Source organism: Danio rerio, chromosome 6 (genome assembly GCF_049306965.1).
Source record: "Danio rerio strain Tuebingen ecotype United States chromosome 6, GRCz12tu, whole genome shotgun sequence".
NCBI lineage: Eukaryota > Metazoa > Chordata > Actinopteri > Cypriniformes > Danionidae > Danio > Danio rerio.
The window spans coordinates 27,628,637-27,646,223 of NC_133181.1; the positions used below are offsets into that span (position 1 = coordinate 27,628,637).

Below are 17,587 nucleotides of genomic sequence, written 5' to 3' on the forward strand. Positions count from 1 at the left end.
CAAGAGGATGCAAGAGGATGCAACGCTCCGAGTGGAGTGTGCACGCACTCCCGGGGGACACGGCTGACCTCGACTTGAATAAGCGAGTGAAACGGCATCCACAATCCAGTGGGATAATCTTTGTTTCGATACGGCACTTCCCTGCTGCCGACCGCCATAACAGACAAAGAGCTGCTCAGATGATCTAAAATTCTGAGTACGGTCCACATAAATGCGCAGAGCGCGAACTGGACAAAGTAAAGAAAGGGCTGGGTCTGCCTCCTCCGGGGGCAGCGCTTGCAGGTTCACTACCTGATCTCTAAAGGGGGTGGTAGGAACCTTGGGCACATAACCGGGGCGGGGTCTCAGGATGACATGAGAGTAAATCGGCCCGAATTCCAGGCACGAGTCACTGACCGAAAATGCCTCCAGGTCCCCGACCCTCTTGATGGAGGCCAACGCAACCAGCAGAGCTGTCTTCAGGGACAGAAATCTTAGAGATACTGATTTGAGTGGCTTAAAGGGATCGGATCGCAAACTCGTGAGAACGAGATCCCAAGAGGGCATGAGAGGGGGGCGAGATGGATTAATTTGCCTAGCACCCCTAAGGAACCGGATGATGAGGTTATGCTTTCCCACGGTGCCGCCAGCTACCGCGCTATGATAAGCAGAGATGGCGGCCACGTAAACCTTGAGAGTGGAGGGCGACAGCCAGCTGTCCAACTTCTCTTGAAGGAAAGAGAGCACAACACTAATCTGGCAATTTCGGGGGTCTTCTCTGCGAGAGACGCACCATTCAGTGAATAGACTCCACTTCAGGGCGTAGGCGGGCCTCGTAGAGGGGGCTCTAGCCTGAGTGATGGTATTAACCACCGCAGTCAGTAGGTTACCTAAGTCTTCCTCGCGTCTAAGGACCACACGTGGAGGTTCCAAAGATCGGGGCGAGGGTGCCAGATGGTGCCCTTTCCCTGAGAGAGTAGGTCCTCTCTCAAAGGGATCCGCCAGGGGAGGGCCGTCGCGAGGAGTGAGAGCTCTGATATCCAGGTCCGGTTGGGCCAAAGGAGCGCAACTAGCAGAACCTGTTCCTCGTCCTCCCTGACCTTGCACAGTAACAGCGCGAGCAGGCTCACTGGGGGAAACGCATATTTGCGCATGCCCCGAGGCCAGCTGTGGGCCAGTGCATCCGTGCCGAGAGAGCCCTCGGTCGGGGAAAAAAACAACTGGCAATGAGCGTTCTCGGGGGAAGCAAACAGATCGATCTGGGCCCATATCAGCTGAACAGACTCGGGGTGGAGTCTCCATTCTCCAGGGCGTAACAGCTGTCGTGAGAGCGCATCGGCTGCACGATTGAGCGTGCCTGGAACGTGAATGGCGCGCAGCGATTTCAGCCGCGGGTGACTCCAGAGGAGCAGACGGCGGGCGAGCTGAGACATGCGGCGAGAGCGCATACCCCCCATGCGGTTGATATACGCCGCCGCTGCCATACTGTCCGTCCTGACCAGCACGTGTTGCCGCTCCAGCACCGGTAAAAAGGAAAAAAGCGAGGAACACTGCCAACAGCTCTAGGCGATTGATATGCCAATGCAACTGGGCACCCTTCCACAGGCCCGCAGCCGCATGCCCGCAACACACGGCCCCCCAACCCGTGTTGGAAGCATCTGTTGAAACAACAACATGGCTGGACGCCTGTCCTAGAGGCACACCGGCTTGTAGGAAAGAGGGGTCGTTCCAAGGGCTGAGGGCGCGGCGACACAGCGCAGTAACCGAGACCCGGTGTGTGCCCGCGTGTCATACGCGTCTGGGGACCCGATCGTGAAGCCAGTGCTGAAGTGGTCTCATATGGAGCAATCCGAGCGGCGTGACGGTGGCTGCGGATGCCATATGCCCCAGGAGCCTCTGAAAGAACTTCAGTGGGACCACTAGTTTGCTGTCGAGCTCCCTCAGACAGTTCAGCAACAGGCGAGCGCGTTCCAAGGAGAGGTGCGCTACCATGGTGATCGAGTCCAGCTCCATCCCGAGAAAAGAAATCCTCTGCACGGGAGCGAGTTTGCTCTTTTCTCGGTTGACCTGAAGCCCCAGTAGGCGGAGATGCCGAAGCATCTTGTCCCTGTGCACAATCAATTGCTCCCGCGAGTGGGCTAAAATCAGCCAGTCGTCGAGATAATTGAGTATTCGGATGCCCGCGAGCCGAAGGGGCGCTAGGGCACCCTCCGCGAGTTTGGTGAAGACCCGCGGAGACAGAGAGAGCCCGAAGGGGAGGACCTTGTACTGCCACGCTCGACCCTCGAACGCAAACCGCAGAAATTGGCGGTGGCGTGGAAGAATGGAGACATGGAAATACGCGTCCTTCAGGTCTATGGCTGCAAACCAATCCTGAGGACGAACGCATTGGAGAATGCGCCTCTGCGTGAGCATTCTGAACGGCAGCCTGTGCAGACAGCGGTTCAAAACGCGCAGATCTAGGATTGGCCGTGACCCACCGCTCTTTTTGGGTACGATGAAGTATGGGCTGTAAAACCCACTCTCCATCTCGGCTGGAGGAACCGGCTCGATTGCACCCTTCGCCAGGAGGGCAGCAATCTCCTCTCGCAAGACAGGGGCGGACAGGGGGTTGACCCTGGAGAAATACACGCCCGTAAACTTGGGGGGCCGTTTCGCAAACTGAATCGCGTAACCGAGTCTGATTGTGCGTATGAGCCACCGCGAGGGGCTGGCCCGCGCTAACTAGGCAGGCAGAGCCCCCGCTAATGGAGTTATCGCTACAATTGCTGACGTACCAGCGGTGGGGCAGCGCGGAGTGGGTGTGCTGATCCGGGAAGCACGAGGGTCCCGCGGAAGAGCTGGAGGAGAGCGATTCGCTCTGGCTCCGCACCCTGACTCCGGAGAGGGGGCTGGAGGGCTGAGGGAAGGGAGACCGTCCCCCCAGCGCTCGTGAGCCACTGGCGAAGCACGTAGAATCTGCGAGCCGGAATGCAGCGCGTCCTGGACTGGCAGAACTCGTGTAGTCACATCCGGGGAAGGGGAAAAGTGCTCTTTTACTGATGTTTTGGTGGCACTGAAAAGTACCGTTGTTATCGGGGCCCCGCCCTCCAGCGGGGAAAGAGCAAGTTTCCTCTTCTCCGGATGGCCTGTCTCAGGGACGCTTCGCGGTCCGTTTACCGGACTTAACGGCGCCCTGGGCAGGGGGGGCTGCCTGCTTTCGAGGTGTACGCCGCGCCCGCTTGGCCGGAGGCACAGGCGGGGCCGGGGCAGCACTCGTTGGCGGGCGCCCTCGGCGAGGAACAGCGGAGGTGGATGGCTCGGCGGGCGGAGCGGGCTTACGGCCACGCCGATAGATTACATTGCCCATCGCATCCGACTGCTCTTTCACAGCCTTGAATTCCTGGGTGAATTCACCGACGGTGTCGCCGAACAGGCCAGCCTGGGATATGGGCGAGTCAAGAAAGCGAACTTTGTCAACATCGCGCATATCGGCCAGGTTTAGCCAGAGGTGGCGTTCCTGAACCACAAGTGTGGACATCGTCCTCCCCAGCGCACACGCGGCGGACTTAGTAGTCCGAAGAGCATAGTCGGTCGCGGTGCGCAGCTCATGTAATAAGCTTGGGTTGGACCCACCCTCGTGCAGCTCGGCCAGCGCCTGCGCTTGGTAGCGCTGACAGGTGGCCATCGTGTGCAAAGCAGAAGCAGCCTGGCCCGCAGCCTTATAAGCTCTGGCTCCGAGGGAGGCAGACAACCTACAAGCTTTGGACCGGAGGCGGGGCAAACCCCGCCACGTAGAGGCGCCGCGCGGACAAAGATTGACCGCGATAGCGCGCACCACTGACGGGATCGCCTCATACCCCCTGGCAGCTCCGCCGTCAAGGGCGGTGAGGGCGGAGGTACATGCAGCACGGGCAGAGAAAGGTGCCCTCCAAGACTGCGTGAGCCTACTGTGCACTTCCGGGAAGAAAGGGACGAGAGGCTTCGAAGGCTTCGCCTTCTGGTCCTCTACGTAGCACCCATCTAGTCGGTCCGGCCGCGGAGCTGGGGGATAAACCATCTCCAACCCCACGGCCGAAGCAGCCCGGGAAAGCACGGCTAACATGTCCGCTTCAGGATCCGATTTGACAACGCTTACCTGCCCGGAGGGGGCGAGCGGGTCCGGATCTTCGTCGGACAGTGAAAGCCCACCCTCCGATGCCACGGAGGACATCTGATCTCCGGTGTCAGCGAGTGTGAGAGCTACCATCTGGTTAGACGGATCACTCCCACTACCCGAAGCTTGGATCGAGCGCCGTGAGGAGCGAGAGGTCCGCGAGCCCGTGGGCGGCGGATTATCTCCCGCTGGAACCCTCAGATCTGCCCGAGCGCCCGCTGCTTTTTTAGAACAGGAGGCAACTGGGGTGCTGGTAGCCGCGATCTTAGCTGTGCAACGGTCATGGCATCGCAATGACGACATGAACCGCCCGCGAGCACCGCATTAACATGCTGGACCCCCAAACATGCAATGCAGTGATCGTGTCCATCATCCGGAGCCAGGAAACCCCCGCATCCAGAAACGCACAGTCGGAGCGCCATCCTAAAAAGGACGTGCTGCACGACTGTGTTGCTCTTTTAGGAAAGTTTGCAACAATACGCACCGCTCTGGAGGACCGGACCCAAAGAACCGCAGGCAAGGGAGAAACCCAGCTCGACCGTCTGCCACTGCGAAGACCCACTCTGGACCGGGAGACACACTCGTACGCTCTGAAGTGCTGAACAGCAAGAGGAACCCTCATCGACTCACTCAGAAAGGATCTGAAGCGAAAAGGATAGCGTCTGCTGGCTTCGGGTGTGCTTATATGCTGGGATAATTGCCGATGCAGCACACCTGCGCAAGCTTACGCTGCCAATTAATTTCATTCATTGGCCCGTTCAATACTCTCCAGACAAGCGGCTTCTGATCCGAATCCTCCCATTCGTGGATTTCATCCACTCTATGGCACTGAAGTTCCCCAACCGAAGGGGAACCTAATTAACCTAGTTAAGCCTTTACATGTCACTAAGCTGTGTAGAAGTGTCTTGAAAAATATCTAGTAAAGCATTATTTACTGTCATCATGGCAAAGATAAAATAAATCAGTTATTAGACATGAGTTATTCAAACTATTACGTTCAGAAAAGTGTTGAAAAAAAACTGCTCTCAGTTAAACAGAAATTGGGAACAAAATAAACAAGGGGGGGCAAATAATTCTGACTTCAACTGTATATGTTCTCACCCCAGAAGCTCGAAGGTGATGCAGAAATGGTTGCGGAAGATGAAGTGCTCTTTCATTTGGATGACATTGGTGCTGGTGTAGCCTGGCTAGCTCAGACGGTAGAGCATAAGACTCTTTATCTCATGTTCGTGGGTTCGAGCCCCACGTTGCGCGATTCTGTTACCTTTCTGTCTAAGTTGGTGTTTCTGTGTGGAGTTTGCATGTTCTCCCTGCCTTCACGTGGGTTTTCTCCGGGTGGTCCGGTTTCCCCCACAGTCCAAACACATGCTGCAGGGGAATTGGGTAGGCTAAATTGTCCGTAGTGTATGAGTGTGTGTGTGTGTGGATGTTTCCCAGAGATGGGTTGCAGCTGGAAGGGCATCCGCTGCGTAAAAACTTGCTGGATAAGTTGGCGGTTCATTCCGCTGTGGCGACCCCGGTTTAATAAAGGGACTAAGCCGACAAGAAAATGAATGAATGAATGAATAGCCAAGATAATAAAACTAAGTTCAAGTAAAGAAATGAATGTCATCCCCGCAAAATGAAGTAACTCATGTAACAGACATTTCATTCATGTCTATTGGCTAATGACACAAAAAATAAAATGGGTTTATTTCATTGTGTGGACCACTTGATAGTTAAGCATGGAAATTATTACTATAAAAATTCATGGATAGTTACCCTTTTCTTTATGACAAAGACTGCTTACTGTACAAAAAGGCTGGTTTTATATCAATTTGTAAAAACTTTTTTTCACTTTAAATGTTTTATGTTAAATAAATCAAATACATTTTACATTAATACAAATTGAACACAATTAAATGGCTTTTCGGTCAAGCTAAAGTGTTCAAAATATATTTTCAACATAGCACTGCATTCAATGTTTTCTTGCAAATAACCAGATAAAAACTCTACAAACTTTCTATTTCTGCCAGTACATATGATAAACAGTACAGTTTTATACTGAAATAAATCTGTACTTTAAAAAAAAAAACCTTCAGAAAAGCTTGAAAGCCTTGGCTAGGAGATTTTTTTATTTTTTTGTACGTTCCAAAACGCATGCAATTGGATAAAATCACTAAGAAATTATAGTCCGTGTGAAACTGAAACTGCATTTATTTTTGTTAGCCATCAAAATGAATCTTAATTAAATTAAATTTAAAATTTGTTTCAGAGTGATTAAGGGTGCTTTCACACCTTCACTTTTGTTTCGGAATGTGTCTCGATTGCCCAGTTAGCGCGGTTCGTTTGGCATATGTGAACAGGGCAATCGCGCTCTGTTCCGCACCAAATCAATCGCTACGAGATCGCTTGAATGAGGTGGTCTCGGCTCGATTGAAACGAACCCTGGAGCGGTTCGATTACAGTGAGAAAGCGATCCAATCCGAGCGCGGTTATATCACAGTGTTTTATGGATATGTAATAGGCATACGGCTATATGAAGAGAGAATTATGAGCATGGCGGGAAGCTTCGCGAGTCTCCGGATGCCCGCAAAAGAGTGATGATCTCCCGGTAATCTTGCGTCTCCCTCCCGGTCCTCAAATAGGCTACGTCGCGCACCCTTCTCACCCCTCCCCACCGCATCTCTCCTCAGACACATCACGCGCGCGCACCCTGTCAATCACCACCAAACCACCACCTCTTCTTACAGCTGAGTGGGACGCTACAAAATAAACCCTGACACTCTGACCAATGGGAGGAGAGTTTACTCGCACGTGACTTGTTTTAGCTCTTTTGGTCCGATTAGAAACTTTGCAGTGTGAAAGCGAACCGCTCCAAGAGCAAAGAGCAAAAATGTAACAATTGAAATCTCTGTTTCGGAACAACTGAATCGATTCACAGGTGTGAAAGCACCCTTACATTACAAACCACATTCGGAATAGGCCGAGCTCGCTGCTTTTTAACGTCCCTGTGGTTCTCCTGTCTGTTGGCAGGTGTCCGAGGAGTGGGGGGTTTGCTCAGTGAAGGAAACATTTTGTCATTCAAATGAGTGGATCAAACCAACATCGCTGAAGACCGACTGTTGTTGGTATAGTTAACGCTACTTCTTTGGTTAAGTATTTTCGTTTATACCGATAGGTTGTGTCTCGAAATGGTCTACACATACTGCTCTGAATCGGCCGTTGGGATTCTGGAATTCCACATCATTCCATATATATTTATTCCATAATATGACGTGAGGTAAATTCGAATATAGGCCTTTTAAAAGCCGTAGGCTATGGAAAAGTGGACGCTAATGTGCAATAGAGACAGTGGCAGTTAAAGAGAGAGAAAAAAACGGTGCCGTATAAGTGGTTACTTTACCAATTAGAAAAACTGTGTATATATGGACTATTATAGTTAATAAATACAGCATTATTAAAATCAAATTATTTAAAAAATAAATAACTAAGCCAACCCAAAAGTTCTAATTATTACCATTAAAACATTACTAGCAGCTAGCCTTGTCATTACAAAAGTAGCCGAGTCTACATGTTTTAGTAGTTTTTCCGTTAGAAATTTTGTTTTTAAATGTCAGCATTAGCCTATATAAATCATTTGTATCATACATAATTATAAAACAGTAATGCAAAGTAAATGTCAGTTTGGGGTGTGACTAAATGAAAGTCATTGTGCTTTCTTATTAAAAAAGAAGAAGAAAAAAAAAAGCCTGAGATTAAAATTCTTTAAATATTTACTATCTTAAAGAGTTGTTTTGTGCATCTTTAATAATTATTTAAAGTTAAAACCATTTTTATAATTGAAACAATCAAATCCACAGGATTGCTGTATCATATATAGCTATGTATTCAAGGAAGATAACATCTTAATGTTTGCCACTGATTTGTTTTCACACCATAGATTTGTTCAGAGCTGTCATTTTTTGATTCCACCAGCAGAGGGACCTTCAGTATATGAAACACATAATGCTAATATAGTACTTCACTAAAGTCTTATAGTAGTACCTCATGCTTCTTTTTGAATGGTCATGCATGCATTCCAAATGTGTAAGGTGAGTAAATTACAGCTTTTACGTTTGGTGTAAAGTGAACATTTAATGGTCAAGAAACTGTCTCATCTCCAAACAAACAGTGAAAAAGCAAATATCCAGTCTCAAAAAATCTAGGGAGAAACAAAATGTAACATAAGCATTCCAGTATCATACTATAAAGTTTAATGGCATTTAGAACAGTGGCAAAATAACTTACTTCAAGCCCACACAGAGACACTCGGGCAGGCAGAATTCATCTCCGACTACACTGTGAAAAGTACAATTTAATATATAAAAAAAGGAAAATGCCAACACTTTAGCAGAGGAAAACTGACCTGCACTTATAAGTGTGAATCAATGTGGTATGAATTACCAACTATAAATTATGAAAAATTTATCTCAGGCCTGTTACCTTGCGGGATCATCGGAAATCTACAGATGCCTGAGCATTTGAAGTTGCAGAACAAGAAATTACTTTAGAAAGAGTCTTTCTCTCTTTTCTTTATTCTTCTCCAACCAATACTCCTTGAGTCTATTATTGTCATATTACTATGAGTCACTATTTTCTTCTTCGTCTTCCTCCGCCTCATCAGATCTATTGGCATCCTGAGAATCCGAACTTGTGTCTTTGGCATCAGTTGCAAACGGGTCTTCTCCCTGTGACAGAAAAGTAGTTCAACATTTAAAATTCATTCTCGAAAACTAGCACTTCTAAATGCGTTTAAAACATGGTTACCTTCATGTACTTCTCATAACGTTCCTTCACATTATCGTTATTTATTATGGCTTTGGCTGTGACCACACTGTCTCTTTTTAACTGCTCCTTGTAAGCCTTTGAGTGGGATAAATAGAAGCAAAATGATGAAAAGCCTCACATTCAGGAATTAGAAGGAAGAGGACAAAGATATGGTACCACTTTGCTTTTGAGATGAGTCAGTGAATGAAGATGTTGCTGTACAGAACTGAAAAGCACCGGAATGTGAACATCACACGCAACACAGTAAACCACCTCCATTCTTCTCATGTAATCATCTTCGGTCACCCCTGTAAGAGCAATCAAGCCTGTTAAAAGGATGGTTTAGCCAAAAAATGAAAAAAGAGAGAAATGCTCACCATTTACTCAAAATCAATTGCTTCTTTTTTTATATCAAACACAAAAGAAGATATTCTTAAGAATGCTAAAAACCTTTAACCATTACAATCTATCATACAGAAAAAGTTAATGGTTACCAGTTTCCAACATTTTGCTAAATATCTTCTTTTGAGTTCAACAACGGAAAAAAATCCTTAACCAGTTTGTATGCATTACATTATAATGTTTATGATGTCATGCACATTTATAACATCATGCTGGCTTGAGCAGAGCCATACCTTCCATTATTTTTGCCCACTCATCTTTGCTGCGTCCGCAAGAAAACTTTAGTTTGTGTAGATTGGACACGGTTTTATGAAACTTGTTAACCATGCAGTCCTGTGAAATAAAGGTAAAATCTATATCATTAAATATGATGCAAATGCATACTATGAAACAAAATATGTGAAAGCCTTACATGCAAAAAACTGATGACTTTGTCATCAAATTTGGCTTGCCGTCTTATATAGTCAAGAGTCTCTCTGTGATATGTGCTTCCAAAGTGTTTCTCAATGTCTTTGTCTTCAAACGTGTGGAATTTACAAAAAGCACATGTAAAAGCCAATCTAAAGGAAAACACACAATACATTAGAATTCTACACTGCACTTAATGCGCCCTGTGATTGTATAGAGTTACATGTATAATCTACAATATTTTGTATTAGCAACATTATTTAAATTAGTAAGCCTTTCAAATATTAAAGCAATATTATTGAAAGAAATGTAGCAGATCTCTTCAAGTTCTGCCTCACAAAAAATGCTTAGGGCTATCAATAGATTTACAGATATGATTTCTGACATGCTTTTCATGATGATGTTAAAGGATCAGTTCACCCAACAAATAAAATGTTGTTATATATTACTCATGGTCATGTCATTTTCAATCATCCGAAACCTTTGTTCATCCTCAGAACACAAATAATATTTTAGATTACATCCTAGAGCTCTCTGGCCATCAAGAGTCATGAGAGGTTTAAATCACAGAAAAGGAACCAAAACATTCAGAAAAAGACAAAACATTGCATGTGACTTCAGTGGTCCAACTGTAATTACATGAAGCATCAATAACACTTTTTTTTTTTTGTCAAAAAAAAACAAAAACTATGTTCTCTCTTTAGCTGAATCAGGTGCCGGTACGCATTTACTACAGGCAAACTACTACTTCTTTTGTGTTGCTTACTCCAACAGAAAATTTGAATGTTTCTTTCTGAACATAACATGACCCTTGGTGACTGGAACAAAGTTCTTGGATTTCATCTACAATATCTACATTTGTTTTAAGGATATAAACTAAATCTCAGAGGATTGGAACAACTTGAGGATGAGTAATTAAAAATAGACCTTTTTTATATTTGTGTAAACTGATACTTTAAGGATTCATCATTTATCTTGTTCATCACATTTATTTATATAATTGGCTATATCCATTAAGTAAACCATCAAACTGAAATATATTTACAAAACAACTTCATGCATGGATAAATAAATAGATAGATAAATAAATAAATAAATATTGTAATAAATCATTTGAGAAATGTATTCTGTATTAATCAAAGATTTTCAAAATCAAATTTTCAATATTGCTATTCTCTCATTTCTGGATTCTTGTTTTTAACAGCAGATGCTGTATGCTTTACAAACAACCATAATATGCTTGCATCCAATGCATTACAACTACCATTTGAACCTAAAGTAATCATTAATCAAGTTAGTAAAAGTTTAAGCAAAATTATAAGATTGTTCATAGTGAGCTGTTTACATTAACTTAGTTGCATAAAATGCAAATTACAGTTCAAGACTCTGAACACACAAGCCTTCTTCCTCATTAACATTTAAGTGTCTGGCTAAATACTAGCCTAGATCGCCATCTGCTGTTAAAATTTAAGCTCATAATCCATTCAAAAGAGAATAGTTTTGCTTTTTGAAAATCTTATATTTGATACAGTATCAATTACTCAAACTATTTTCACCACACAGCTCTAATCCAGACACAGGATAGAACTTGTTGCAAACATGTTAATGCAAAAATCTCCACTAGATCTATTTTTATTCTATCTGTTCTGAGCCAGTACTTCCCATTATGGTTTTATTGCGAAACAGAACCAACAACTGTGTCAAAGGATGCCTGATCTGTGTCTAACATTGCATCAATCAATCGCAAGGTAAAGGTGACTGAGGTGAAGAACTTAAAATCAAATATAATAAAATATAACTTAAAATATTACATTTTTTATTGAAATAATAATAATTATAATAATAATAATAATAATAAATTTAGATAGAATTGACCTTCACTTACCTGTGCTTGTCACCATATTTTTCATGATTCTTCTCTCGTCGTCTTCTGCGCTTCTCTCTGGCTCGAACTTTCTTCCCAAGCTCTGTACTCAAGTTTAAAACCATGCTTGCGTTTATAATTGGAATGTGAGATAATGCTTTTTAATCCAACTATCTAAACTTAAAAAATAACAAAGCCATTACATACCATGCTCTCCATTTATTTCCTTGGCATCAGAAGACAGACAACTGTCCTGTAAAAAATTTAAAAACTGTAGTATCACAGGACTAATTCAATGAGGCATACTGACTGTAAATTCTTACCTCTAAAATGTGTGGTCCTAAAAAAAAATAAAAAAACAAAACAGCATAAAATGTAAGACATCATCTAAAAAGAGTTCATTAAGTAAATTCTAACTGAATTTTTAAAAAACATTTTTTTAAATATTATTTTTAATATTTTAAAATTAATAATTTTAAATCAAGGTCTTAAGCTAGGTCAATCAAAGACGCAGATCACATACCCGCTATGTTGCTTTTACTGGGAGCTGCTCTGACAATCCTCTTTTTTTTGACCAGCGTGCAAGGAGGCACTGGTTCCATCATCTTTCTCTTGGTCCCTCGAAACACTAGAGTAGGTGATGCTGAACAATATCTCTCTATCCAAATAGACGGGTTTTCACAAGAGCACTGGGAAATGACAGAACATGAAAAACTCAACATTTCATTGTTGATGCTTATTATAAACTAGGCACCAGGAGCCTATTCCATCAAGCTGGTTTAGCTGAGTGAATGCTGATTTAGCTATGCTTATATGGTCTGTCATCCATCTAAACCTGTCATATATCTAAAACAATAAAGCATCTATCAATTTCTCTTGCTCCACTTTAAAGGCTGCCGCATACACAAAGCATGTGCTCATTATATAAAAACATAAAGACTAATGCTGGAAAGTAATCCTGTACTCCAGGGTTTGTTTAGATGTTTCCCAGACGTACCCCTACACTTTGTCCTTTGGCCTCATGTACGACAGCACCTCTGCCCCTGTAGTTTCTCTGCCCGTATGGGTGCATGTCTCTGCCCCGAGAGCCAATAGGCGCTGGGCGAGAGTGTGAGGGCGAGTGCAGGCTGGAGGAATCAGAGAGATAAGATGTGGAATGTTGACTCTCTCTTCCACTGTCCGAGAATGGAGACCTGGACCTCTGGGAAGACATGGCAAAGGGTCTGTCCAAGCCCAACATGTCTGCAGCCCAGGTGGATGAACAGGTGTCACTGTATCCTCCATTAGAATTATCAAAAACACTGTCTGAATCTTCAGTGCTCAAGGTCCCAAGTCCAATAGATTCATAGGCACCATATCTGAAGAAATGATAAATAGTAGATTAATAATAGTAGACATATATATATATATATATATATATATACATATATATACATATATATATATATATATATATATATATATATATATATATATATATATATATATATACATATATATATACACATATATATATATATATATATATATATATATATATATACATATATATATATATATATATATATATATATACATATATATATATATATATATATATATATATATATATATATATATATATATATATATATATTTTTTTTTTTTTTTTTTTTTTTTATTATTATTTATATTTTTATGTTACTTTTAATAAGAATGGAATAGGTCATTATGATAAAACAATTCCTTTCATAGTTCCTATTTTTACAGTTCAGAAAAAAAAAAAACATTGAAATAGATTAATTGAAATGTGAGACACTAACTGTACGAAAAAGGTCAGAATTCTGAATTTACCTGAAGTTTTTTTAATCATGGAGATAAGCATACTTAAAGCAAATAAGAATCACGTTGTAGTGGAAACAAGCTTCCAAAAAACTCAGAACTGCAAGACAGTAAGTCATAAGTAGGGACAGACAGATTCTGCTGACATTTTTTAGCTATTTCTTTGTATAAAATTTGCAGATTTATGTGGATTTTGGGAATACAATAACTAAAAAGCTAAACTATGGAGTAAAAAAAAAAAACTTTTTTTTAAGGTTTACAATGCAATTGTGATAAGATCAATAGATGTAAAGTCTCTCACTTTATACAATCTACTATTGTGAATAAATCATATAAACATTTGCATATTATTTAATATTACTGAGATTAACATATATATATATATATATATATATATATATATATATATATATATATATATATATATACACACACACACATATATATATATACATATATACATACATACATACATACATACATACATACACATTTAAATAAGTAAACAAATTAAGTTGACAGATTAAATCAGCTTAAATCTGCATATTTCTGGATAAGCCGATTCTGTGTGAGCCCAGTCATATGTTCAAATTGAACTTGCAGTTTTATTTCTTGAGCTTGAAAGTTATCTCACAATAATTTATTTATTTATTTATTTTTTTTTGAGAAACACAGAGTCAAAACTCAAACACAAGCATGGTAAAAAAGAAGCCTCCATAAAATGTTATTTTTAGTTTAAATAGTATAAACATTTATGAACAAAATCTCCAACACTGTATATAGAAAAGCAATTACTACTGCCTTGTAAGAAAAGCACAGGAAAGATCCTCAGACAATTCTTACCTGTCAGAGCCACTGGTCTCAAAGGACTCGGAGGATGCAAACGACCCAAATAATGGCTGACTGCAGCATTTCCCTGGACATTTGACAAGTGAAAGTGATTATTTGAAGTGCTATGGGAGATTTACCTTATTCTGAAACAGAAGACAAAAGTTACAGCAAAATCAACAATTATTTACCTGAATTTTCAGCCGATGATGGGAACATTTCATCTTTATTGTAAGTCCTTGGAAAAAAGAATGTATAATGTCACAATTAATGATTAAAAAAGCATCTTTCTGTTAGCATGAGTCTATGTTTGTTTGTTGTAAGCTTTTCTATGGTGCTTTATGGAGGATTTTTTATTTGGAGAATATTTGTCATTTTTTAATGACGAATATTTAATGAATATCAAGCATCTATACTTCTATAAAAGCTAAATGGTAGACATTTTTTATTTTTACTTTATAATTTATTGCTAAGGCTACACAAAACACACAGTGTCACACATTTCAAGACTTGCAATCTTAATGACGTCACATAATCAAAGTGTGTTGAAAAAGTCTGTGTTGTTGTATGAAAATCAATGTGTCAGAACACCAGGGTTTATTTTGAAATGAAATAAAATTAATTTCAAAATTAATTAAAAAAAACTAAAGGAAACTAACAACAGTTACTGAAAACAAACTCAAATCAAATAATAATTAGCAAAACATTTTTAAAAATCATTTGAGAATTTAAAAAAAAGCACCCATTTTGTGAATGTTTATATACAAAAACATATTTTCTGTATAAACAAAATGGCTGTTCTATTTTTGTAAAATAGGAATGTCTAACTAAGCATGTCTAAAGACAAGTAAAATTATTCAAATGATACTTCAAATTAAAAATATTGAAGTTGCATAGGTATGATTTTGGGTTCAGTGTCTGATCAAATATTTATTATTATTAATTTTATTGTTGTTTACAGATGTAAATAAAACTTTAACTACACTAGCTCTGCTCAACTATAATTAAAAGTCCTACAACTGAAACTAAATATATTTAAAAAAAAAATTAAATGCTTTCACATATACAAAAATACACCAAACCCTCATTTTAAGGAACTAAAAGCTGAGATGACATGCAACTAAGATGCAAAACTAAAATAAACTATTTTGTAAGTAGCCTACACAAAAACTTTATAAGTATGTAAAGCCTTGCATCCATTTTGATGTACTCACTGTTGAATTTGATCGGACATTATTTGAAAACTAAATTAAACAGCTTCGATTCAAACACCATAATGATGATTTGGTTCTATTTTCATGAAAGAAAAAAATAGTGTAAAATTGTCTCGGAGAAGCTGGAAAAATTATGTAAATTTTTTTTAAAAAATCAAAATGATAGAAGACCTGTCATGACATTATTAGAATTTTACTTTTGAGAGTTGGTGGACCATGAACTGAATCACCTACAATAAAGCCGCATTCTGTTAACTGAATGTGATTGTTCTTCCTGTAAATATGCTTTGACACAGATTTGCTTTGTTCAGGCTGCTCTGAAGGCCAAATTTGCCATATCCTGCAGGAGCACTGTGGGGCTGCCATGTTTTGAACCTTTTGCAGCAATGTCAGCAAACCCAAGGGCATGTACACTGCTGAGGTGTGATTTTTTCAGGTCTGTTTACTTGTATACCACACAAATAATGCCAAATGCAGGCTACTCCATCACTCAGGTTTTGAATGGGCCTTTGTAAGGCATTATCCTAAACACAGTCATGTCTTAATTTTAACGTTGTGTTTATGTTGTCAGTTTAAGATTCACAAGAGTGTTACATTTTGCACCATCATTGTGGTGTCTAAAATAAATACAACGTGATCGTTGACCGATTCTGGTAGTTTCAAATTTAAACTTTTATACAAAAACAGCTAATATAATGACGGCTTCTTTTATTTAACTTTACAATATATGCCAGCATCGTGGATAATTATGCAAACAATAAATCATCTGCCGACTTGTTTGAAAACATAAAAATAAACAAAGGCAACATTACAGGCCGCGTCACTTACCGCACAAATGAGAGTCAGTCAGTCGTACTGCGTTAAATTAAAACAGGTGTCACTGAAATCATTTCCCCCCTGGTGACAAACGAAACCAAAAAGCTAAACAACGGTGTCAGGAGTTGCAACAACAGCCCTTCATAACCGTTCCCTAAAGGAAAGGAAGCTCTGTTCAGCCAGAGGGCGCTTGGACCTTCATAAACCGTGACTGAAGCCTCAATTCGGCCACGCCCATTTTTGAGTGCAGACCTGCAAAGGTAATGTTGAAATTTAGCAACATAATTGTAGAAGTCTTTCAATATAATAAATGTGCTATTATAAAATTTCTCACTTTCTCAAATCAAAAACTTTCCATTGTATCCACATATCAATATTTGGGAATCAGTCTGGTCTCTCACCTCACTTATTGTAACCATGTTCAAAATGTTTATAAAAAGCTGAAACAAAAGCTATTTGCTTATGGCAAAATTAGGACTAATTTGTCTTTTTCTGTTTCAGAAACTTATCTGCATGCCATAATCTTGTCTACCTTGTCTTACTGTCTGCCTATTTGGTCTCTCACAACAAGCGATATCTTGGAGCCAATAGCTAGACTGTACAATAGGGCCTATATACACAACAGACTTTCTGGATGGACACATCACTGTTTTGCTCTATCACTTTCTAAAGCTTTAACATTTCAAAATTACATTATGAACACAGGTATCAAACTGTACTACCAAATTTTAAATAGCTCTACCTCAGCAGCCCTTTGTGCATTGGTACCAAAACTCAACACAAGGACTGATCGTTCCACCAGATCTGTAACAAATGGATGTTTGCCAGTACCGGCTTTTAAAAACTGTTATGGACAGAGATCTTTCTTTTATGTTTTCACAAGAGTCTGGAATGAGATCCCACAACATCTCAAAACAATACCAACACTGAGACTTTTTAAGAAATCCCATGCTCGTCATCTGATGGTCAACTATCGATGTAGCCACTGAGATAGTAGCCTGCTTTTCTTTATTTTATATGTTTGGTGATTGTTTGTACTGTGTTGATGGATGAGATGTTTGTCTGTTTTTATGTTCTGCAGAGCAGGAACCTGCTGAAAAACAGCATGCATGCTGAGTCAGGCCTGATTATCTTTTAATCTTTTCCTGTTTAAAAAAAAATTGTAAATAAATAAATAAGTTCCAAAGAGATTAGTTGAGACTGATAACATAAATACTGAGCTGCTCCAGGCTGCTAACCATTGATTATTCTTAAAGATCAATTGGGTATCATCACTACTTTATATAAAATTTCAGTCATATCTCAATTTCCGGACAAATTCTAAAAAACATA

At 40.9% G+C, this 17,587-nt stretch overlaps 1 protein-coding gene across 4 annotated transcripts; it reads right to left on the reverse strand.

The window, feature by feature from the left end:
• Nucleotides 1–8,210: 8,210 nt before the first annotated feature.
• Nucleotides 8,211–16,430, reverse strand: znf326 (zinc finger protein 326). Of its 4 annotated transcripts, none has more exons than XR_012407416.1 (14): nt 16,268–16,430; nt 14,417–14,463; nt 14,241–14,313; nt 12,574–12,934; nt 12,100–12,265; nt 11,900–11,916; nt 11,784–11,829; nt 11,598–11,679; nt 9,717–9,864; nt 9,538–9,637; nt 9,083–9,210; nt 8,903–8,998; nt 8,384–8,823; nt 8,211–8,297 (listed from the first exon to the last, which is right to left on the reverse strand). XR_012407416.1 is itself a non-coding variant. In XM_073953299.1 (13 exons), exons 2-13 carry the CDS (start codon nt 14,442–14,444, stop codon nt 8,716–8,718), a joined length of 1,353 nt encoding a protein of 450 aa, XP_073809400.1. In that variant the 5' UTR covers nt 14,445–14,463; nt 16,268–16,430; the 3' UTR covers nt 8,211–8,715.
• Nucleotides 16,431–17,587: the final 1,157 nt, after the last annotated feature.

Coding starts and splice junctions, on each gene's coding strand:
- znf326 (XM_073953299.1), bottom strand. CDS start 14,444: ATGTTCCCATCATCGGCTGAAAATTCAG. Junction 12,266..12,573: donor CCAAAGGACAAAGTGTAGGG/GTACGTCTGGGA, acceptor GTCATTTCCCAG/TGCTCTTGTGAAAACCCGTC. Junction 11,680..11,783: donor GGAAATAAATGGAGAGCATG/GTATGTAATGGC, acceptor ACTTGAGTACAG/AGCTTGGGAAGAAAGTTCGA.